This window comes from Formica exsecta, unplaced genomic scaffold (genome assembly GCF_003651465.1).
Source record: "Formica exsecta isolate Colony F162 unplaced genomic scaffold, ASM365146v1 scaffold16, whole genome shotgun sequence".
NCBI lineage: Eukaryota > Metazoa > Arthropoda > Insecta > Hymenoptera > Formicidae > Formica > Formica exsecta.
In genome coordinates, this window is record NW_021848922.1 from 20,554 (window position 1) to 44,323 (window position 23,770).

Consider the following 23,770-nt stretch of genomic DNA (forward strand, 5'->3'; position numbering starts at 1 on the left):
TTTTTTTTAGAAAATAATACGTTTGTTACATATCTCTCTATGATTTTGCGAGTAATTTTATCAAGATCGCGATGAGTTTTCATCACGCACACGGTCATATAATATGACGACGATATGTGAGTTCTTTCTCTCTCTCTCATATAATTCCGGAGAATTCGTTCTGGATACAGCAAGCTTCCAGATATAGTAGCAGCCGCAAAAAGAACCGCAGCGTCGCGTAATTGTCTTCGCTCGCAAAAGCGCGCAGTCACACCTTATTTATAATCTTGTCGATTCATGACACTCTCCATGTATCCTATCGTGCGGATAATTAGTTTCCGCTGACTTACATATCGTACGCATTCTCGCCTTTTGTTTACTTGGAATAAAAATATCATGTAATATTGTTAATTTCTTAGAGAGAGGACGAAGGATTCTTAAAGTTAAATATCGAGATGCAGTCTTACAAAAAAAACTCGAAGGGAGATCGATGACGGTTTAATATCAATCAAGAGCTGCTCGTTGCAATGAAATCTGGAAAATAAATTGCACTCGCAATCTTTTAAGGATGTATATCATATGACAAAAGCGTTATAAAAAGTATTATATGATGAAAATTTCGTAGACTGTTATACTATTTCTTTTGAGTATCTGTGCAAAACCTTGAGCACAGTTCTTTTAACGGTTTGGAAATTATTTAAGTTTAAATTAGTATTGATTTTTATGGAAAATCACGTATTGTAGCACCTATTGACAAATTTGACAAGGAAAAAACACATTTTCAGCGAAATAAAAATTTTCACATATATTAAGAAAACTCTAATAAATATTTTTTCAAAACTTGATTTAAATCCACTTACTCGTTTAAAAGTTATTTACTAAAAATTATGGATAAATACTTATCGTAACCCGAAATTTTTCTGTAAATTACTCGTTTTGTTTTTTTTTTTTTTTTTTTTTGCAGTTGATTTCAGGGGGTATTCACGATCAAAAGTTTTTGTCTTAAATTAGGAAAAATATTAATTACAACTATTTTCTTTTACGAACTCTTTTACGTTAACTATATTATTTTATGATACTTGAATTCTTTTAATAATCCGGATTTATTCATTTGATTTTTCAAACAATATAAACATAAAAAATGTTCTTTTTTTTTTAATTTTGACAGCTTTTTGCTATTATTGCACAGCCAAAACATCCTTAAAACAACACGCTTCTGGTTTCCTGAGAATTCCAATTCGCGAATAAACAGACATTCGTCAAAATTGCAAAAGTTTCAAGATGAGCCAATTTTTCAATCGCCTGTCTTTGATTTCAATTTTCTTTTTCTTTCTTCCTTCGATGATTCACCGCTGTTCAGCATCTTCGACTTGCCAACGATTCATTAAAACCGAGGAGCAATTTTTCACTTGCCCGCTCGTTAATATTCTTTCTGTTCCCGCAAAATCTGCCGAGTCGTTTACCGTACAGCGCGAAAGATATTCGTATCTCGCGAATCCTCTCCGCACTCTTCTTACAGATAATGAGCGCGTGCAAAAAATCGAAACGATCGCACGAGAGAGCGAAGGGATCTTTTGAAGGACTCGCGTTCCGCGAATATCGCAAGGACGTTCTCGTCGTCGAAAGATCGGCGCGATTTCACGTGGTTGATGAGAAGAAGTCGATTGAAAATTGTTGTTGCGCTCGTAAAAAGTGCGCATAAAGGGACGCGATGCTACGTGCTGCGAAAGTTAATTCGTCTCAACTTACACCTATACCCCCGTGTCTCGTCCCTCACCCCCTCGTGTCATCGCGTTGCCAATTTTGCGATCCGCGAATCTAAGAAATGATTACTACTTTCATCCATGCGAGATGAGGACATACATTTTCCCGCGCGTCGATCGAACTTGTCGAAATTATATCAGTCGAGTCTCCCTGATTATAGCTGGTATCAGTTTTTCTGTTTTTTGACGGATGGAAAAAAATTACTTTTTGTTATTTTTTGAACACCCTGTATATATTATTAAATATATAATAGGGTGTTCAAAAAAGGTGGTTTTAAATTTTAGAAGTATGTAGTAGTCGTAAAAATAAACCAAAAAGTCTTAATAAGTAGTACTTTAAAAATCATTTATTGTACTTTAAAAATCATTTATTGCCGAGTTACAAAGTATTTTCTATTATTAAATAAATTCAATCTACAGCAGATGTTCAATTTGCTCTCCGTTCATTTCAACACACCATTCGGCACGCTTTCTCATTGAAGATCGAACACGTTCAAAGATTCCAGGTTTATTTCGTATTTATTGACAACAGCTTTCAATTTTCTGTTCCAATGTGTTGATCCAATGTGTCAACTGATGTGGCGTACACCATACTCTTCAAGTGTTCCCATAAATAAAAGTCTAACGGATTTAAATCCGGTGAGCGAGGTGGCTATGCAACTGGACCGCCACGTAAATATATCATACAATACATGCTCGAAATGAGTTCTATCTATAACAAAAAATGCTTTATAACTCGGAAATAAATGGTTTCTGGAATACTACTTATTAAGGCTTTTTGGATTGTTTCTATGAGTACTACATATCCTTATAATTTGGTACCGCCTTTTTTAAACACCCTGTATATATATCTCGTCATCCCGTCCCAATCGCACCACCAGTGCCAATTACCAGGCACCCTGTATACTCTGCGTGGCGCGACGATATCCCGCGGAAGCCGGGCGTAACCGCGTCGAGAATTGGGTGCCGTTGGGTAGCGAGCGCGAGCAACGGGAGATACGGCCAGGCTAGAAACGACCAGGAGGAGAGAGGTTGGAAACTGTGATGCCCGCAAAAAGCATGGCAGACAGCGCCGATCGTTTTTGCTCGGCGTCAGCCGCGTTCCTACCGCCGCATCGTCGTACTTCGTGGTGGTACATCGTTCTACCCTCTCGCTTCCTCCCATCCCTGCCTCCCACCCGCTATAGCATTTCCCATCCTTCCCTCTGTCCTCTTTGTCCTCTCTCTGCCATAAGTTCTCTCTTTCTCTTTTTCTCACGCTTTCTCGTTCTCGCTCCCTTCTCTCGTCCTCCCAGCTTCCCTATGTCTCTCTCTTCTCACCATGACGTTCGGGTTGTCGCGATCCATCTATCTGTCCATCTCTCTATCTCTGTTTGCGTGTTCCGTTCAGCTCGGGATCGTGCAAACGGATGGGATTACCATCTCCTCCTCCTTCTTCGCGGTTTACGTATCCAGGAAAATGGATTACATTCGTATCGCTGTGAGAGAATTAGTGGGCGTCCTAGAGGATCCGTTCTGGAATCGAGACTTCGTCATTAACTTCATCATCGGCTGTCAGGATTGACCGGCAGCGAAAATTGGACTGCCGCTGAGCGATATTGGAACAATCGGATGTCCCGAGAGACACGAAATGATAAAAGTGCCTTCAATTCAACATGTGCAGACTTCATTTTTTTATTTAAAGATTACTGTAATAACTTTGATCGAAATTTAGCTAGTAATTTAGTGTGCATGTTCATGAACATTTTTTTTTCTTTATTAAGCTTTATGTATAAAAAAAAAAACGCAAATTTGTTTGCTCGGTACAATCCTTATTTAGGCGAATTGTGAGCGTACGCGACCTTGCGCTAATTTTCGGGAGCGTCTTGATCGCACGAATCAAAGATTACCCAACTTCTCTTCTCCCCGATACGCCACGATCTTGCGCGTTCTCCTCGCAGCCTTGGATCCCGAGTGTATCCTCAAGCTCTCCTTCTTAAGAACATCTCCACGGCCCCTGACAGGCTTGACTAATGGTCATCCTGCATCCGCCCTCCGGCTTTATACTTCTCCGTCTCGCTCTCTTCTTATGCTTCCGCGCGTTCACGCAATGCGATGTCTCCGTCTTTCCCTTTCGCAGGACGGCGATATCAGCACCGGCTTTAAGCGTTTTAGTTAGCGCTAACTAAAAGGATCAACGAGTTTTCTAACTTGTCCGATGATTCTAGAAACGAGTGATTTGTTTCGGCTATATATTTTAACAAAGAGAGAGAGAGAAAGAAGAGAGAACCAAACTTACACAAATATACAGGGTGTTAAAAAAGGGTCACATATTTTGAGAGCAGGTAGTATTGATTGAAACACAAAAAAAAGTCTAATTAACATGGGTCCTACAATTAATATCTTCGAAGATATAGGCTATGTTTCTATTTGTCCTTTTCTTATTGGTTATGTCATCTCTGCAATAAATAAAAGAGTACTTACTAGTTTTGCAGTCAGCATTATAGGAGGTGTTCTATGTGGTTCTCATTCAATGTCACGCATTTTCAACCCTAATTCTTAGAGAATCATGCATTCTTTTAAACACACTCGGATTTTTGCTACCTACCTATAAACCCAATGTTATTATAAGCCAATGTTACTATAGCAAAACTAGTAAATACTTTTTTGTTTACTGCATTATAGAAGTGACATAACCAATAAAAAAAAGGACAAAGAGCTCAAATAGAAAGATAGCCTGTATCTTCGAAGATATCAGTTGTAGGACCCATGTTAATTAGACTTTTTTTTCTTGTTTTGATCAATACTACCTGCTCTCAAAATATGTGAGCCCTTTTTTTTAACACCCTGTATATAAATTTATATGCGAAAAAAGTAGAAATTTTTGTTTTAATAAATCATAAAACACTGAATAATGTATCGAAAAAAAGATAATGATATAATCTTTCATTTTTTATACATTTTTTGTTTCTTCAAATTATTAGAATGCTGAGAAAAAATACCTTGCCATTATTAAAAATATTGTTTATTAAGATTATTAAAAAATATGTACCAAAAGATCATAAAAGCCTCTTTGTTACTAAATAAAAAGAATCTCCCTCCCTCCCCTATTATGTTGCACCATACAACCCCATAAACGGCGAAACGTTTATTTTATAGGCTTCTTCTTTGTCGGTACAACAAATTTAAAAATTTTACATTGTTACAACGATAACTTGTTGTAATTACTTATTTATTCGCGGAACGGTCATTGCAAGATAAAACGTACCGACGAAATAGAAAGGAAGACCGGTCTTTTCTTTTTTTTTACAAAAGAACAATTCAAACGACCTTCGGAAAATCACATTTTTATTTTTAACTTAAACAATATAGATAGCCTATTGTAAAACCGAACCCTTTCCCCAATTAAAAAATACAACCTGCAAGCTGTATAGCCATTTATTTTATTTCGACCTGGCTGTATTATATCTTTCTTTCTTCGATTCTCCAACTCTCCAAGCAGCAGAAATGACAAAAGTAAGATGTACATTCGTATATGTCTCTGACTTATTGTTAGTGAAGAGCAATAATTAATCTCACAAGTAACATTATTTCGTCTTTTTGAATTTTGCGAGAATATTGTCACGCTGTAATATTAATCGCGAAACGAGCGGTCTTTCTGTATTCTTTTTGTTTACTGTCAAGTTTTATGAAATAGCTTCGTAATATCATATGATTATTTATACACTGATGCAACCGTTCGCTCTGTGTACTCAGCACAGTACGCGATCGTAAAATTCCGCATAGTCCTCATAAATTAGTTAAGGATGTTTTGGCTGTACAATAATAACAAAAAGCTGTCGAAATTTTAAAAAAGATATCTTTTTTAACTTTATACTGTTTGAAAAATCAAATAAATAAATCTGGATTACAAAAAGAATTAAAGTATCACAAAATAATATAGTTTTTAACGTCTTCGTAAAAGAAAATAGTTGTAATTAACATTTTTCCTAATTTATGACAAAAATTTTTGATGAATGCCCCCTGGAATCAACTGCAAGAAACAAAAAAAAAACGAGTAATTTACAGAAAGATTTCGCATTACAATAAGTATTTTTCTACAATTTTTAGTAATAACTTTTAAATGAGTAAGTGGATCTAAATCAAATTTTGCATCAATATTTACTAGAGTTTTATTAATATGTGTGAAAATTTTTATTTAGCTGGAAATGTGTTTTTTCCTTATCAAATTTATCAATAATATTCTACAATACGATTTTCCATAAAAATCAATACAAACCTTAAACTTAAATAACTTCCAAACCGTTAAGAGAATTGTGCTCAGGTTTTACACAGATACTCAGAAGAAATAGTAGAACAGTCTACGAAATTTTCATGCTTTTGTCGATGTTTTGACATATGATACATCTTTAAACGAGCTGATGGAATATTCTCGTGCGAGGATCCGAACCGCACAAGAATAGAAAAAGAAAAGAGAAATTATTTTATGCATTTTTATTCTTCTTCTCGTTTTACATATTATCGGATTATAAAAGTTGCGTTATAAATAGTTTTTTGTTTAGACGCTCCGATTAGATATGCTCAATCATTCACTTTCCGCTGCTTCTTTCCCGATGTGACTCGTTCGTTATATATGTGCAGTTTTCATTAATCTGATACACACGTATATGTGCATGTTTGTAATAACAAACAATAGGAAGAAGATATCCGTCCGCATATTTTTCAGCGCTATCAATACCGTAGATCCTCTTTTTCATTTTCTGTTATTACGGCGAGGAAATAATAGATAATACCTGCGCTTCGACGATGGACGTAAAAACAAGCGCGTGAGCAAATAAATCCTCGTGTGGTTTTTAAAATATATTTTTGCCGATTTCCCGCAGAAAATTCGTCTCGTTAAATAATAAAATATAGGAAATTTAATATATGCAGAAACATATAATAAATTACAATTTGTTTGATATCGAAATGTATAAGAAAAACTAATAAAATTTATAATTTAATACCATAAGATACGACTAAGATACGTTTTTTCTCTTCAATAATTGACTCTTTGTGTTTCAGTAAGCAAGCTGTATTCGATGGGAAGAAACCTATCAGAGGCGGCATACCATTCGTTTTCCGTAAGTAAATACAGTGTAACGTGTATAATATACAAATATTATTTGATTGTAATTTCCTTTCGTTCAGAATTATTTTTATTAACAGCATTAAAGTAAAAAACAAAAAAAATTATTGGAGCAATTTTAGAGGAACAAGTTCTAACTTAAAAAAAAAAGACTAACTCTTGAATCTCGCGAATTATTGTGACATCTTGAAAAGCTTTAAGATATAGCTTTTAAAGATGTATAAAATCAGAGCGACACTTGAGTGACTCTTGGAGTGATCCGATATGCACGTTATTTCCGCAGCACAATTCGGAGCATGGTCGTATGGGCCGGCCCACGGCTTTGCCAGAATCATCCGTTGGAATGTGGAAAAGTCACCGGAACGATTGCCCAGCGGGGACATCGAGGCGATATTTTCGATAATGGACAGCGAATGTACGCGACAGATGTGGAATTCACATTTCAGATTAACGTACAGGCTAATATTGCGCGAGAAGGAATTGCACTTCAATATCGGCGTGTACAATCCTAGCAGAGATGACACGTTCAGCTTTAATTTGCTCCTACACACTTATTTCAAAGTGCCCGACGTCAGGAGATGCCAAATCACAGGGCTGCACGGGTGCACGTTCATCGACAAGGTAGCGAAAATTTTCTTTGCTTTTTATTTCTTTGCAAATTAAGCCGATAATTAAAATGTAATTTAATCGAGAGTTCTTACTGGGATTATTAAAGAGCCGCTTACTTTTCAATTAATTATTCCTTCTCTCGATATCATCAGTGAAGAAATAATTATTTCTTAATTACCGTAAAAATCTATCATTAAATTTTAAGTCGATGCTTGCAGTTTAAGGGGACATACTCGTTTGAAACCTCAAAAAATGAGTACATTTTCTAGATTTTTTTTTACAGCGCAACGACTTGATAAAAATTTTTAATTTTTTTTACGGTATTAGTTATTATTAATACAATATTATTAACTATTTAAATAAAAATTTTCAGCTCAAAAAAAATTTTCTTTTTAAGTTATGGGAATATTTGCGGAGCTCCTCCAAATTTTAGGTGGCTGCACGATGGGCATAAAAACTTTCGTAGATCATATCTGAAATCAAAAATCTAAATTTTTTCTTATTAAACATTGTAATAGCTATCTGCTATACAAGCGTTTTTTCAAAATTTTAAAAAATAAAAAAATAACGACGTGTTGAAAAAAAGTTTCGGTTTTTCGAAAAAGTTTTTTTTTTTTAATAACAAAAAAATGGGGGATCGGATTAAAAAAAGGCTTTGTTGGCAGATGTGGAATCTTATTAGAAACTCACATGTAAAATTTGAAGTCAATCCGTCGAACGTAACCCGAGTTTTCATGCATGAAAACCGTGCATGAAAACATAAATCTGTAAATATTCGCATAACTTCAAAAAAAAAAAAAATTTTTTTAAGCTGAAAATTTTTATTTAAGTAATCAATAATATTGTATTAATATCGTAAAAAAATTAAAAATTTTTATCAAATCGTTGCGTTGCAAAAAATCTAAAAAATATACTCATTTTTCGAGATTTCAAACGGGTATACTCCCTTAAAAGCAGTATATATGAAAACTTTACTGATCGCGCTGCCTCACAAAATGTTTCATTCTCGCGCACACACATACAGACTAGGGACAACCAAATCTTTCAAGAAGGCCGCGATGTTGTCACGGTGTGCGAATGGACCGACAGGATCTACCAGAACACGCAGCCGGAGCATATCATCACGAATGTCGTTTCCGGTAGAAAGATGCGCGTGCAAAAGTACAACTTTCCCGACACCGTCGTATGGAATCCCTGGCAGGAGAAGGCACGCGACATTCCGGATTTCGGCGATGACGAATTTCCCAACATGATATGCGTCGAGAGCGGACACGTCAGTAGTCCGGTCATACTGTTGCCGGGGACGGCCTTTGAAGCGAGCCAGATACTGCAGGTACTAACTGTCCCGATCAGTAACGTATCAAGTCGGATGCGGTTACTCCGCCGATGCGATATCATTGCAAATTCTGGATGATACTGCAAATGTATCATTGTAATACAGACTAAACCGATAGAGAGAGAAATCAATATTAAAATTATCATTATTATACCACGCGATTCCGGTGAATTTCAATCATGCTGTAAACGTATTAATAAAATATTACCATCACACATTATCACATTATATATAAATATTATTAAAATGTTATTAAATTTTGTATTCTAAATAATCCCCCCTTTGAAAGGAGTTTCCATTCGGAGACAGAAAGGTTACAAGTCTCTTATGAAAAATCTTATATGAGTTAATAGGACGAGTGTGACGCTGTGTTAGTTTTACATAAAGCATAAACAGAAGTACTGGAGCGATAATGGAATAGCTGCGAATGTCACGCAATATTTATTCATTTTACCATGATATAAATTCATGCAAACCAATATGCTAAATAATTATTCTTACAATAACGTAAGATACGTTCGAGATATTAAAAAGAATGTTGCTCGAAATGTAGTCTGAGAGATTAAAGTCCCTGATCATTAAACGTGACGATTACGTTGCGAAGTAATAGAAAATCGAATTTCATGAACTTGGTGCCTTCGCGCTTGACCTTGTTTCAGGTGATGTGAGTAGAGAGTGGACCGACGTCACACGTCAGTACCGGAGGCAGTACCAATTCGTTGCTCCCGACGTCCTCCTCATCGTCCGCGGTCTGGCCAGCGGGCGCTGGCTGGCTCTACATGCCGCCACCACCGCCACCTCCCCCGCCGCCACCGCCGCCACCCTTACCGTCGCATCCATCGCACCCATCCCATTTACACTCGCATTGCGTTGCCCAAACCTGCACGATATGCTCTTTGAATCTTTAGACACGCTGAGCAGACTCGCGGTCTGCAAACGCGAACGAGCTCTTGAATCAGACGTTTTCTCGAAAGATTTATACGTAGACCACTGTACATAGTGGAAAACGTATCTTTTCTTTCGACATATTCGTCGAAGAAGTGGTGATTCGCGTAATAAAGCAGAGTAATTTGGTTAATCTTGTCGAAAAATTTTTTATTTCGTCGACTTTACATCCGTTTGTTTTTACCTTTGCGCTTTGTCTGAAAAAATTCAAAATGGTCAACCGAATCTCAACGAGAATGTGAGGAATCGATCGATCTGTCTCTCTTTGGTTTCCAAACAATAATAATAATGATAAAATGTACAAGATTTATAAGTGAGTTGTTTCCAGCATCGTCCTCGCTTGTTTCGATAAAGATAACGTTATCTCGCTTGCGACGTCTATTGTTCTTTTATCGAAGGTATTGTAAAGCTACTACAGGAAGGTATTCCTGTAGTAAATATTACGCAAAACAAAATAGTATCCTTTTATTTGGTTTTCGAAGGACACTGTCCTAAAGAAACGATCGTTCTAAAGTTTAATCGATCCGTTATAAATATTTACATATACATTCCACATATACCGCTATTTAGATGGAAAACAAAAGAGTGATATATATCACGTCTCTTATTTCATACTCATCATTTTTGAATATTAGTACACGATACATTGTTTATAGGCATATATGGCATACATAGATTGGCATGTAAGCGACTTTGCTACATTCACGTGTGCGATAAGACTTTCACTATAAATTTTTCCAAGTATTGTGATGTAGTTATTTGTTAGTTTCGATAAACGACGACTCTATCGGATTTATTTGCTATAAGATATATATTTGAAATTCGTAAAAAGCAGGAAATGCATTTTGTGTGATGTATTTTGCGTTATACAGATACTATCTGCAATATAGAAATATCATAGAAACTTTCAGACATATATTTTCAGGATTATTTATATATTTATATATATATATAATTAAAAAGATAATTGAAGAAATTTATATCTTGTGCCGAATCTATTCCTTATTAAACAAAAAATGAAGTACAAAGCATCTGCAGTAATTTGATTAAAAAATTAATTATTATGACAAAAATGATAAAAAAGTTTTCTTGTCATTATAATTGTTTAGAGTATCGATTTTATATCATTTTTTAAGACATGATGGAAACGCGCCCGCTTATACTAATGCAACATGTACATGAATTTGTTCAATTTGCAATACATAATTTATCTATGAACAATATAAAATATGGTGCTACTGTTACGAATATAGTGTTGTAATGATAAATAGCAATACATACACACACAGTAGATAAGCTCAGTCGACATTTCTCTGCAATTTCAAATATAATCTTCTTTCAAAATTTTTTATCCTGGAGATATCGCATTTCGCGGTCACATCTTTCCACGTGCAAGAAGAAACGTTTCATCATCGAAATAGATATAAGTAAATATATTTATACCGTAACATATTGATTGCGATATTATTATAAAAATTATACATGTGTATACGGAACATTTGTAAAGACTAATGAACAGGTTGACGAGGGAAATAATATTCTGCCGCCCATTTCTAGATAATTGTATTATCATTGAGAGCTTAAGACACTCGAAAGCTTGATCGAAACTCAGTTTAAGTGTGATGGCGAGTTTAATAAGTTAGTTGAATTTTATATTGAAATTCATTAAATTTTTGAACAAACCTCGAATGTTTTACTCGAATTCGATAATTGCGAAATTGACAAAAGTAAATAAGCGTATTTTTTTTTAATATAAATATTTTACGTTACTAAAAAAGAAGAATCATTATTGTGAATTAATAAAAATACGCGAAATTGAAAAATTAAGTGTCGATAAAAAGAGAAATCGGCAAAATCACGAGTCTATTATATATATATTCTTTTTTTTAACGATATAGCCAAGCACACGTGTGTATTATTCATTATCCGGATATACATTCCAAGTGACAATTTCTTACGTTATACGTATTCCCGATGTCACTTATGTAATATTAAAAACAATATCACGTGTAAATTCTCTTCACAAATAGACTATCACGTATTAGTAGTGTACCATTATAATTAAAAGTAAATGCTCAACATATACCGCGTTATTCTTCGCATATTATGGACTTTGAGAGCCAAATGAAATAAAAAGAAAAAAAAACACGAACGAAACGTTCCTGCTTATAGATGTGTTAGAAACGTGAAAATACAGCCTAGTAAATCCGAATACGCAATTAATGTAACTATCCGGAATGAAATAATTCAATTTCGGGATTTTTGCGCTGAGTATGCTATACTCTCAAGAGGGTTTTGGTCTTTAGAGGCTAGACAATACGTTCGTCATTTAGTATAGCGTACATTCTCTTTCCCCACGCTGTTAGCGATTAAGATTCGGTCTTCCATCCGCAGTGACGTTTATCGAATCGCATCGTACACCATTCTCTCATTCGACTCAATGTTAATAATCACGAATATTTGTAATAAAGCGAAGTTATGAAAAAAATTCGCGATTAAAATTAGTACGTTAAGAAAGTGTACTCTTTTTTGGGAAAGTGCAATAAAAATATGGGAAATAATTGTACAATCTCAACCTTTCCACCTTTTTTTACTAGCTTATATTCTTAATATCTTTATCAGTAATTATAGTTATTATAGTTATTATGGTATCGTAACGAATAAAATATCGTATGAAAAATATTACATTTATCGTATTTGGGATGGAAAATTTAAGAATTATACATGTTAAACTTTGAACAGTTTATTACGAGCGAAAGAGAACGATGGCAAGCATATACGTATCTAGTAGTCGCTCGCTTCTTACACATTTAATTAGATAACATATTAAATAAGTATGCGAAAATTTGAATTTACAGATTGAGGAAATTAGTACTACAAACGTCGTATTATTTAATTAATATCCTTATACCTAGAAAAATCAGTCAAACGCGCATTTTCTTTGACTGAATTTAGCTGTAGGTAACGTCGAGTTTTATACACACCGGCTATATAACTGTTTTTGTGAGCAATGTATAAATAACAAGATAATCGAGGCTAGGTCCTGCAGTATGTCATACAACCGATAGGGTTGTATACGGCCGACAATGGAAAAATTCTCTAACATCAAAAACATGACGATTCCTTTATGCATTTTTGGTTAGCATTAACCTTTGTGTCTCTTATATCCGTGAATCTTTTTAATATAACCATTGCGTGTGTGAGAATCGTTTTTATCGTAAAAATTTATACACCTTCTCCCCTGAATTACCTCGCCGCCTGCTTAGACTTATCTGGTTCCTGTTGTTTCTTAAGTTGTTTCTCTCTCATTCGTTCCGCGTCACTGTAAGCAGAAACGTATATAAGTTATGTCATAAGTATTGTTAAAAAATTATGCAAAAAAATAATGCGTAATTCATTTATTTAAACTCTGAACGTTTACCGTGCTTTACGTTGCTCCAAGGAAAGACCTTTGTTACTGTCTTGTTCAGACGCTGCCTTCTTTACGGTTTTTTTCAAGTTCTTGGCTCGTGCTAGTTCACGTTGATTTCCGCCTACGACGTAGTTAAACATATAAATATATTTTTTTTTTTAATATCAGATTTAAAATCCGTTTGAATGCGGTGGGCACGCGCATGCGCATGCGCAAACAGCGCAACATCACCTTCCTTCGATCGAATTAGTAAAATGGTGGCGCAAACGCGCAACGCGCTCGTACATACACATAACTCCAAAATTTATTAAAGGGCAATTGCAACTGAGTACATACGAAATCGATCGATCCACGCGACCGGCGAATCGAATCATTCGCGATTTCTTGACAATTTTTATCCATGCTACCTTTTATATCCGAAAAGCGCTGCTACTTATGACAAAATGGCGGCAAGTAAAACAGTGAAGTGAGCTACGACATGGAGCAGATGTTCCACCATGTTTACTCGTACATTCGGAGTCGAGCAGTGTCAAAATCGTATGTCGAATATCTTCCCTATACTAAAATACTAAAATGTATCATTTTCGTCATCGTGTATTCGCAGTGAAGGATTGTCGCGACATATCGTAGCGTGCATCGAGGTTAAAAGTGAAACTATCGAAAAGTAAATCAATCGTGTATACGAAAAAGTAGAGCTACTCCGATTAAATTACTATTATTATATTATTATTATCACGTTCAATGCTTGCTCCTTTTTTGCAAATTGAAAATTCTTGATCGTTTTCTCAACTTGCAAAATAATCGAGACCTAAATAAACAAACGTTCGTGAAAAAACACTTTTCTTATCGCTATCACCTCCAAAAATATCGACGTTTCATTCCGAAATATCCTGCGAAATAAATGTTCTTCGGGAAATTATCTCGTACGTTCGTCGGTGTGCTCCTTTTCTTGACGAGTCATCTCGTTCGAAATATTTGCCCGCGCCAGCGACAAATCTCTGCGAGAGCACGCGATTCATAATTTCATTTCTCTCTCTCTCTCTCTCTCTCTTTCGGTGAGCCTGTTATTAACATTAATGACAATGGCAACCGCGAAAGTTACGAACTCGTTTCGTTATTTCTCACGTCGAATTGTCGCGGCACAGAGATCATTTGACAGCAAGAGTTCGGTTAAACTTACGGGTCATGTTTTTCAGTTCTTGATCTCCGATAAGCAAGTACTTGGAAATTCAATCACCCGAATTGAGGTGTGCGAAACGCACGGCCGAACGATGCACGCACGGGTCTCTTGCGGACTAATTTCCAAACCAAAATAAATATAGTTCTGCGTCGTCTCCGTAAACCCCACGGCGATCGCAGTGATGCCACGTGTTCCTAGCTAGTGACATTAGACGCATTGTTCGGACGATTGTCATTCGGAGCGAGATGGTACGTGTCAAATTACTTCGAGCACTCGCTCGACAAAAATAAAAATTTTTAACATCAATTTATATAAAAATTATAAAATCTTGCCACCAAAGTAAAATTTTTTTTCGTCGTGTTCTCCTCGATTTCAATGTACCTATATGTACTGTGGCTCTTTTTTTATACTCCAAAAAAATAAATTAGTTCCTCAAATACATACTTGAAAATATTGTTTATCCTACAAGACAAACTTTTATATTTGTTCTAGATATTCTGGAAAAATAGATGTGCGTGTGCATAGAAAAAATTAATGTAATTCAAATTCATGCAAACTCCTGTAAACAACATTAAACCAATTTAAATTTGAATTTATTGATTTGCGCGCCGATATTTATCAAAGAACATCTTATTAACAATATAATTAAATTTAGAATGTTTAATATGTATAAAAAAAACATGCTTATATAATTTACAAAAGTAGAAAATATTTTACATATCTCTGATATGAGAGTGCTCGATAAAAGGTAATAAACGTTCACGAACTGCACGACATGCAAGCGTCTCCATTCTTACGCGAACAAACAAGCATCGTTTCTAAGTTTTTACTCGCTTCTTGACTTAATTGATTTCGTCTTTCAACATTATCATCATTAGCGTCATCTTTGTTGGGGGACTGAATGGGGGTATTAGTGACAGTGGATGCGTTAGATATGGAATCATTATTTCGTAATTTAGATTTGTCCACTGTAAATTGTATAGGATTTGCAGCTGGCTTTGTTCGCAGATAGTACATGCCAGTCTTTAGACCCTGTAAATGATAATATATTTTTGACAGCTTGTATGATTCTATTACTTTGTTTGATTAGGAGGATCATTGATATAATTTAGAAAAAAATTGTCATCTATTCGAGCAATCTACGACATCGTAAATTTAAAAATGTCGAAACAAAATTATAGTAACTATAATATGTCACTTACGTTTCTCCAACCAAAGAAATGCATTGATGTGAGTTTCTCAGTTGTCGGGTCCCCTATGTGAACATTCAGAGATTGCGACTGATCGATAAAAGCTCCACGATCGGCCGCCATTTCGAGAATTACTTTTTGCGGTATCTCCCATACAGTCTTGTAGAGTGCTTTCAGATCATCAGGAATACATTCAATGTTCTGCAAAACATACCTCCTTAAAATTACGCTCACAAAAAATTTAAATGCGAGAAACAATAACAAGAGATAATTAAAATCGTACTTGAATAGATCCAAAGCTTGCAAGTATTTCATTTTGCATGTCCTTGTCCCATAATTTTCTGGCGGTTAGGTCTCGTAATAAATGAGGATTGACGATAACGTATTCTCCCGACAATACGCGTCTTACATAGATATTACTCGTATACGGTTCGATAGATTCGTTATTCCCTAAGATTTGTGCCGTCGACGCCGTTGGCATAGGTGCAATCAAAAGTGAATTTCTTACTCCATGCTTTGCGATTTTCTCCTTCAATTTATTCCAATCCCATAAATTTGTCGGCTTAACGTTCCACATATCATACTGGAGGATCTGACAAGGAACAATGTTACGTTATGATTGCAATGTATAGACCAAACATGATTCGCACAGTTATAAATGAAAATATATATACATATAAACACAATTAAAACAAATACAGTTACAAACTTACCCCTTTGCTAACTGGACTACCTTCATACGTTTCGTAAACACCTTTTTCCGCAGCTAACTCGCAACTCGCTTCCAAAGCACCATAATAAAGAGTTTCAAAGATCTTTATGTTAAGTTCTTTTGCCTCTTTGCTTTCAAATGGATACCGCATTAACAAGAAGGCATCCGCTAAACCTTGTATTCCAATACCTGAAGACACATGCGCTTTTTACATTTCTGACTCATTATATGATGCTTACAATATTTGATAATAAAAAAAACCATAATCTTACCGATAGGTCTATGTCTTTGATTAGATGTTTTCGTCTCCACAATGGGATAAAAATTGACATCGATAACTTTATCCAAATTACGAGTAACGATTTTTGCAACTGTTTTAAGTTTATCGAAATCGAAAGTCTTGTTATTTGTATTGACAAACATATTGACTGCAATAGATGCCAGATTACACACGGCAACTTCTCCAGGGCCAGAGTATTGAATAACTTCAGTGCACAAGTTGCTGCACTTGATTGTACCAATGTGTTGATGATTAGATTTGCGATTACAGTGATCCTTGTAAAGCATATAAGGAGTTCCAGTTTCTACTTGCGACCTGAGAATGGCGACCCACACAGTTCTGGCTTCTACTTGTTTTTTATAGCGACCTTCTTTTTCATATCTATAAAAACAATGTGTGTGTGGGTATAAATTCATATAAAATTTATTGCAGAAAGATATATAAATCATAGTTTTATTAAATTGTTAATAGAAAGGAGACTAATTGCTAGTGTGTATATGTACCTAATATACAAGTCTTTAAATTCATCACCCCAAACATCAGCCAAGCCAGGAGATTCGTATGGACACATCAAGCTCCACATTTCGTCATTATATACACGTTCCATAAAAAGATCTGGTATCCATAGACCATAAAACAAGTCTCTAGCTCGCATATTTCCATCCCCTATAAAAGAAAGTACACAATGTATATATAATAGTGTATAAAACATCAGTCAATGTGAGAAAAAGAAAATAGGAAAAAAAGAAACAGTTACCAATGTTCCTCCTAAGCTCTAGAAAATCAAAGATATCGGCATGCCATGGCTCTAAATAAATAGCAAATGCTCCTGGTCTCTTATTTCCACCTTGATCAACATAAATAGCCATGTCATTGTACAATTTTAAGACAGAAACCAAGCCATTGGTTGTTTCAATATTGTCTTCTGCATTTTTTGTACGAATGCAATGTACATTGAGCCCTATTCCACCAGCATATTTGCTAATGAGCGCACATTTCTTCAGTGTCCCATAAATACCTTTTATGCTATCGTCGTCGAGTGTTAAAAGAAAACAGCTGTAAAAAAATAATTCCTATTAAAATAATTTTAAAATATAGATATATTATAGAGATAATCAAATGCTATTATAATTACCTGGACATTTGTTGATTATTAGTACAAGCATTAAATAGCGTTGGTGAAGCATGTGTAAAATATCTTTCGGACAAATAGTTGTATGTTTCTATAGCTTTGTCAATGTCATTCTCATGAATACCGATAGCTACTCTCATCAACATATGTTGGGGTCTCTCTACTATTTTACCATTGATTTTCAACAGGTAACTTCTCTCAAGTGTCTTAAAACCAATATAATTATAATTGAAATCTCGATCATATATTATAGAAGAATCTATTCTTTCTGCATTATTCCTAATAATGTTGTAATATCGTTCACTGATTATATGTGTATTCTGTTTTGTGACAGAATCCTTGGCATGGTATAAGTCATGCATGACCTCTGCAAAAATAAAAAGGATAGAATTATATCATATCATTTTAATACATTACGATACAAATATTGACTTGAATAAATACATCCAACTATCGTACCACTAAAACTCTTCTTAGTCTCCTTATGTAAATTAGACACATCAATCCTTGCAGCCAATATAGCATAATCAGGATGATTAGTTGCCATGGTAGCTGCAGTTTCAGCTGCCAGATTATCTAATATGACCGTAGTTACTCCAGAATATAAACCACGTATTACTTGAATCGCGACAGCAGACTGCAAATAATAAATTCACTTATTATATACAAATTGATATTGTTAAAAATTTATAAAATTTTTCTTTCTCTTTTATATATACATGCAATATTATTTTTGTTAAAAAGATGTAAAATATAAAAATAGAAGTTTATATATATATATTTTTTTTTCTTAATTATATATATATATATATACAATGTATATATTGTATATATTCTTCTATTTCATATCATTATATTATAAAATTATATACGATAGATATGCTATATACTTACTGGATCTACATAATTCATATCTAAATTATAACACTGCTTGGCAATTCTTGAAGTGATTTTATCAAAGTGAACATCCTCCTTACGTCCATCTAAGAATAATAATTTTTTAATTCATGCTTTTTGTTTAAACATCTTTGATAAAAATTTATATAATTATATATAAAGATACCCATTTATATAAATTTAAAATTTATATATTTTTATATATACACACAATATTAATATAAGACTAACCACAATATAGTTTAATTTTTACCAAATTATTAATTTTTTTACTTTATCATCTATTCTCCACAAACACGCATATAAATTTTATATATGTATATATGTAAACTTTTTTTTACTGGTTGGACAATATTTATAATAATTATTATATATAATAATATGTTATATAAATAGAATTAGAATTATACTCCTAAAAATATATTAAAATTTTTTTTAATTTTTTTTCCAGGTTAAAAAGTGCCTCCACAATTTATAAATGAAGCTTTCTAACACACTTCACCTAGCCAACAATGGAACACGGTCATATGATTATCTATTAAACACTTACTACGCTTGATGACATACATCTTTCCTCGCGCAACTTCCTTGGCTGGCATTTTTAAAGGGGAAGAATTATTATTTCCGAGAGAAAGCATCTTCACTTTCGCGTTTAATTCCATCTTATATTAGTCAAAGATTGATACAAACTCCTTTTTCTACAATTTGAGTTGGCACCGATCGGAAAACTAACACAAACGGACTCTCCCAGATTTCTTCATCCATCAAGAAGTTTAGGCGCGAAACGGAAGAACATATGTTTGTCATGCGCGTTACGATTCATCAATTCTAACCAATAGCGAGCGTGCTTCTTGGGTTGCGTTCAAAAATCTACTCGGAGTAGAGCAGCGTTTGATTGACCAATCAGGATAAAAAAATCTTATGTTCTGATTGGTCAATCAAATTCCTATATCTTTTGTTCTGATTGGTCAATCAAATTCTTAAATCTTTTATTCTGATTGGTCAATCAAACTTTTATTCCGAGTAGTTTTCTGAACGCATATCGATATATGTATAAATACGTAATAAAATGTCAGTATGTATTAGGCCCTGCGCACAATAGAGAAAATATTAGGAATAGGAATAAAATATTAAATATCAGGAGGAGCAATTTGGAATTATTTTACTTCAAACAAGGGAACGGAATTGATTAACGCATAATGAAATAAAAAAATAAAAATTAGAAATAATTAATCCATTCCGTTTCCTTGTTTAAAGTAAAATAATTCAAAATTGCTCCTCCTGATATTTAATATTTTATTTCTATTCCTAATATTTCCTCTATTGTGCGCAGGGCCTTATTGTATAATAATAAAAATGATTGTGTGTGTGTGTATGTGTGTATGTGTATATGTACAAAATATGATATAACAGCGAAAGCGATTGCGTCCAATACCCAATATATATATGTATTGTTATAAAATGCCAGTGTGTGTAATAGTCTGTAAATTATATTTTGTAATTTTTAAAAACCCAATAAACTGTATTAATAATACAAAACGCATATGTCTTTTGAATGAAAACATACCCATCCATTTCCATACATCTTGTCGGGCTGCATATATCTCTTGTTAATTAATATATATTTTCTTGATACATTTTTGCGGATTTTTTATTTCTCTTGTTAATTAATATATATTTTCTTGATACATTTTTGCGGATTTTTTATTCTTGGAATTTCTGAAACTGCATTTCTTGGAATCAAGTATCAGGAGAACATAATCAGCAAAAAGGTGGCACAAATCAAAATTTAAAAAAGCGCGAAAATTCAAAGCTTGGAATCCACAAGTATTAGGAGAATATGATCAGCAAAGAGGTGGTGTATCAGGAGAACATAATTCGTAAGGAGGTGGCACAAATTAAAACTTAAAAAAGCGCAAAAATTTGAAGTTTCGAAATCCGCAAAAGTATCAGGAGAACATGATCAGCAAAGAGATCGCACCAAGTTAAATTACAGAAAGCGGAAAATTTAAAGCTTCGAAATCTGCAAAAGTATCAGGGAACATGATCAGCAAAAGAGATCGCACCAAGTTAAATTACAGAAAGCGGAAATTTTAAAGCTTCGAAATCCGCAAAAGTATTAGGAGAACATGATCAGCAAAGAGGTGGGGTATCAGAAGAACATAATCAGCGAGAAGGTGGCACAAACTGAAATTGTTAAAACGCGAAAATTTGAAGCTTTGAAATCTGCAAAAGTATTAGGAGAACATAATCAGCAAAGTGATGGTCCAGACTAAAATTTCAAGAAGCGTGAAAATAAAGCTTCAAAGTCCATAAAAACATTTTTTTTTTGTTGTTTTGCGAAGGAAGAGAAAAATGCATTATGCATTCCCATCGGTCGGTCCAGTGGGATATGCGAGACTCGCACCCGCTAAAAAGCTCTCCCTATAGGGCCAACTTTTAGCCTCCTGCCGATACTTATATAAATTTAAATTTTGAGATGTCGGGAACATGATAGGCAAAGAAAGGTGATACAAATATTAACTTTAAAAATTGAAATTTTAAAAACTCCAACTTTATTTTCTTTTCTCATTTACAGCATAATGAAAATTATTATGTAAAAATTAATTGTTCTTACAACTCATTTCTCAATTTTCACAAATGATCGCTATACAACTTATAAACACCTATGAAAAAAAAAATCCATATATATTAAAAAATTCCATATATATATGGAATATGTCTAATATATATAGACTTGCAAAATGTGAAGATTTGAATAAAAGATATAAGCTTCTTTAATTTCAAGGAAGGATATTAATGTCGAGAAAGCGGCCCAACAAAAAACTTGAGTATTCTTCTAGATATTAAACATTAATAATGCCAACATTTATAGTAGTTTAACAAACAGCGTTTTAATCTCATGGATATATTTACACAAAAAATTGTCTCATCGTAGTATTCGTAGAAAGGCCAGATATAATCACGTCGTTAAGGAGATTCAATCGAGAGAAAAATAATTCTTAACGCCAATCGTGCGAATCGAGTATCCGCAGAACTATCGTACATTCAACTATATCTCGTAATGCGTATCACGATTTGCTAAATAGACATCTCTTATGTACGTACTTACAATAATATATACACGTACTCTTTGCTCGCTCGTCGGACGCGCGTGTACTCTGTATGTACTTTGATAACGTGTTATGGAAAGTTTATAGGAATCGAGTTATCACCGATAAGATGATAATGTTTCGGGATTAAATTCTTGGTAGGAATGGCAGCAAGAAATTTGTAGAGAAACACGTGCGTTTCACATTTTTCTCTCTTCTTTAAAGACAAGTATACTCGCCGGTCCGACAACTTGTTGCATTCATCAATGTTTACAAATTCTAAAATTTACTATTTACATTCCATCGTGATAACACACATACACATACGCACTCTAGAAATACGAATATCGCGACAATACACGAGATTCGAAAGGAAAACTTGCCGTATTGATGAGAAATTCGCGAATATGACGCGTAGACATTAAGCGAGTACGGCCTGTCTTCCTTAATTGTCCGTAATCGTTACTTAATTAATCGCCTGCCTAACGCGGCCTAGGGACGATTTATACCTTTGGTAAGAGACAACAAGACGCGCGATAATACGACAGTTACGAACAGCTAGCGCTTAACAATTCCGAATTGCGCGCGAATAAAATTACGAAAGAATCATTAATTTCAGTACTGGATAAATGACTAATTTATGAATCAGCTGTACTGTGTCATGGGGTGATTGCCTGCTAAGTTTTTTGTAAAAAATAAAACAACTATAAAAACTATATAAGAAACATCGTAAAAAATTATTTCGAGCTCTCTTTCTGACATTATAATATTATGACTAGTGCACATTCTATAGTTTGAATAAAAAATCAAAGCTCATGTAAGAAATTAACAAAGATATAGGAGGCATAGACTGTTTCTCAACAAGCTAGACATAGCAATATAACAAAAGATATAACGATATTTATTCATGTCTCTCTCTTTTCTTATTAAAAATAAAAGAGACAAATCTTTCCCCTATAAGAAAAAAGCGATGAGCTTCGTTAAGTAACTTATTTATTCTTTACATTCGAGCAAATACTTTCTGTTTATGTGGTGAATTGGACAGTCTATGCTTTCCATACCTATGAAAATTAACGACTTGAGAATGCAAATAATTCGATCGTTTAAGTACAAGCTCGGATGAAGCTCTATGTAGAAATCAATTCTGAAATCTATACTCAATCTATACGACGCATCATACTCATTTTATCCGTACTCTCTGCTTCTTCTAAAAATACAGACGGATAAAATCAACGGACTTTTACAAAATCGCCACGATACGTACAAACATTATACAACGCACTATGTACAAACGCATCTTTCAAACTCCAAACAGTCATTCTAACGCCATTGAGAAGCTATTCATTCCGTTACACAAAAAATATCATTTCCACGTTTACATTGTTAAATTCGCGCTTTCAATCTTATTATAATATTTCATTAATTTATACATATACACTCGCTTATGGTGTAACAAAGAAGTTTTACATTTAAATAAATAAAGGAAATGTTTAAATAAAAAAAAGAACAAGAGTATTTTTCGCGACGCAAACTAATCAAGGGAGAGAGAATAGTATTTTTACACGATCATCCGCACTCGGTGCTATTCATTATTGTTAACACAAGTGCGTAATTTCAATTAAATTAATTTTATGCGTATATATTCTCTCTTTCTCCCTTTTTCTTATTACTAAAATGTCCCGGCGTATATTATAGTACAGAGAAGATATCGCTTGGTCTCGCTTTGTACTTTAATAAAAAGTGGTAAAGACAGTATACAGTTACATTGGTGTTTCTCTTGATAGGACTCTAAATTATTCGTCCCGGGGCTTCGAACGCCTAACGAGACGAGAGGCGTCACTGGTCCAAATCATCTTTGTTATATCGTTGAGATCTACATGCAACGGCACACGAAAAGAAAGCTGCGGCTCTTGCGTAATAATAAAAAGTTGCCTCGCGCAACCGCAGCGCTTTTAGCCTTTAGAGGACCAATGGAGATTCTTTTTGGTAAGTAGAATAATAATTCTTTATACACACTCTCTATAGTTGATTACTCCGAACACAAATTAAGACAGATGATACAACGCTTTGCACGTACAGAAGAAGCATCATATTCGATACGTATAATATAATGGAAAAAAGAATTGCGAACGACGC

The 23,770-nt window shown here is 34.2% G+C and overlaps 2 protein-coding genes and 1 long non-coding RNA gene across 4 annotated transcripts in view; 2 read left to right on the plus strand and 1 right to left on the minus strand.

Annotated features, from left to right (window-relative positions):
- The window catches only part of LOC115233068 (glucose-6-phosphate 1-epimerase), a 30,995-nt gene extending 18,698 nt beyond the window's left edge, over positions 1–12,297 (plus strand). Inside the window, exons 3-6 of the mRNA XM_029803275.1 lie at positions 6,786–6,844; positions 7,133–7,470; positions 8,483–8,791; positions 9,454–12,297. Of these exons, the coding sequence (XP_029659135.1) occupies positions 6,786–6,844; positions 7,133–7,470; positions 8,483–8,791; positions 9,454–9,462 (715 nt within the window). The 3' untranslated portion in view covers positions 9,463–12,297. The remainder of the gene's footprint in view (positions 1–6,785; positions 6,845–7,132; positions 7,471–8,482; positions 8,792–9,453) is intronic.
- Positions 12,298–12,466: 169 nt separating this feature from the next.
- Positions 12,467–19,663, minus strand: LOC115233067 (ribonucleoside-diphosphate reductase large subunit). 2 transcript variants are annotated; one of them, XR_003883719.1, is made up of 13 exons: positions 19,093–19,663; positions 18,540–18,628; positions 18,105–18,282; positions 17,649–18,012; positions 17,271–17,569; positions 17,017–17,179; positions 16,506–16,894; positions 16,235–16,422; positions 15,805–16,113; positions 15,534–15,722; positions 14,332–15,363; positions 13,161–13,272; positions 12,467–13,061 (listed from the first exon to the last, which is right to left on the minus strand). XR_003883719.1 is itself a non-coding variant. In XM_029803274.1 (13 exons), exons 1-13 carry the CDS (start codon positions 19,202–19,204, stop codon positions 12,986–12,988), a joined length of 2,670 nt encoding a protein of 889 aa, XP_029659134.1. In that variant the 5' UTR covers positions 19,205–19,661; the 3' UTR covers positions 12,467–12,985. The 2 variants fall into 2 exon arrangements, 1 of the variants encoding a protein (XP_029659134.1); XM_029803274.1 differs by having other exon boundaries at positions 15,162–15,363; positions 19,093–19,661.
- LOC115233069 lies at positions 13,279–14,958 on the plus strand. The gene is made up of 3 exons (XR_003883720.1): positions 13,279–13,688; positions 14,348–14,579; positions 14,824–14,958. It is a non-coding gene; the product is annotated as an uncharacterized LOC115233069 (long non-coding RNA).
- Positions 19,664–23,770: the final 4,107 nt, after the last annotated feature.

Excerpts from the sequence above, each read along its gene's own strand:
- LOC115233067 (XM_029803274.1), bottom strand. The coding sequence starts at position 19,204 with ATGGAATTAAACGCGAAAGTGAAGATGCTTTCTCTCGGAAATAATAAT. Across the intron at positions 16,895-17,016 it reads TTTAAAGACTTGTATATTAG|ATATGAAAAAGAAGGTCGCT; the intron begins GTACATATACAC and ends TTGTTTTTATAG. Across the intron at positions 15,364-15,533 it reads ATTTCTTTGGTTGGAGAAAC|GGTCTAAAGACTGGCATGTA; the intron begins GTAAGTGACATA and ends TATCATTTACAG.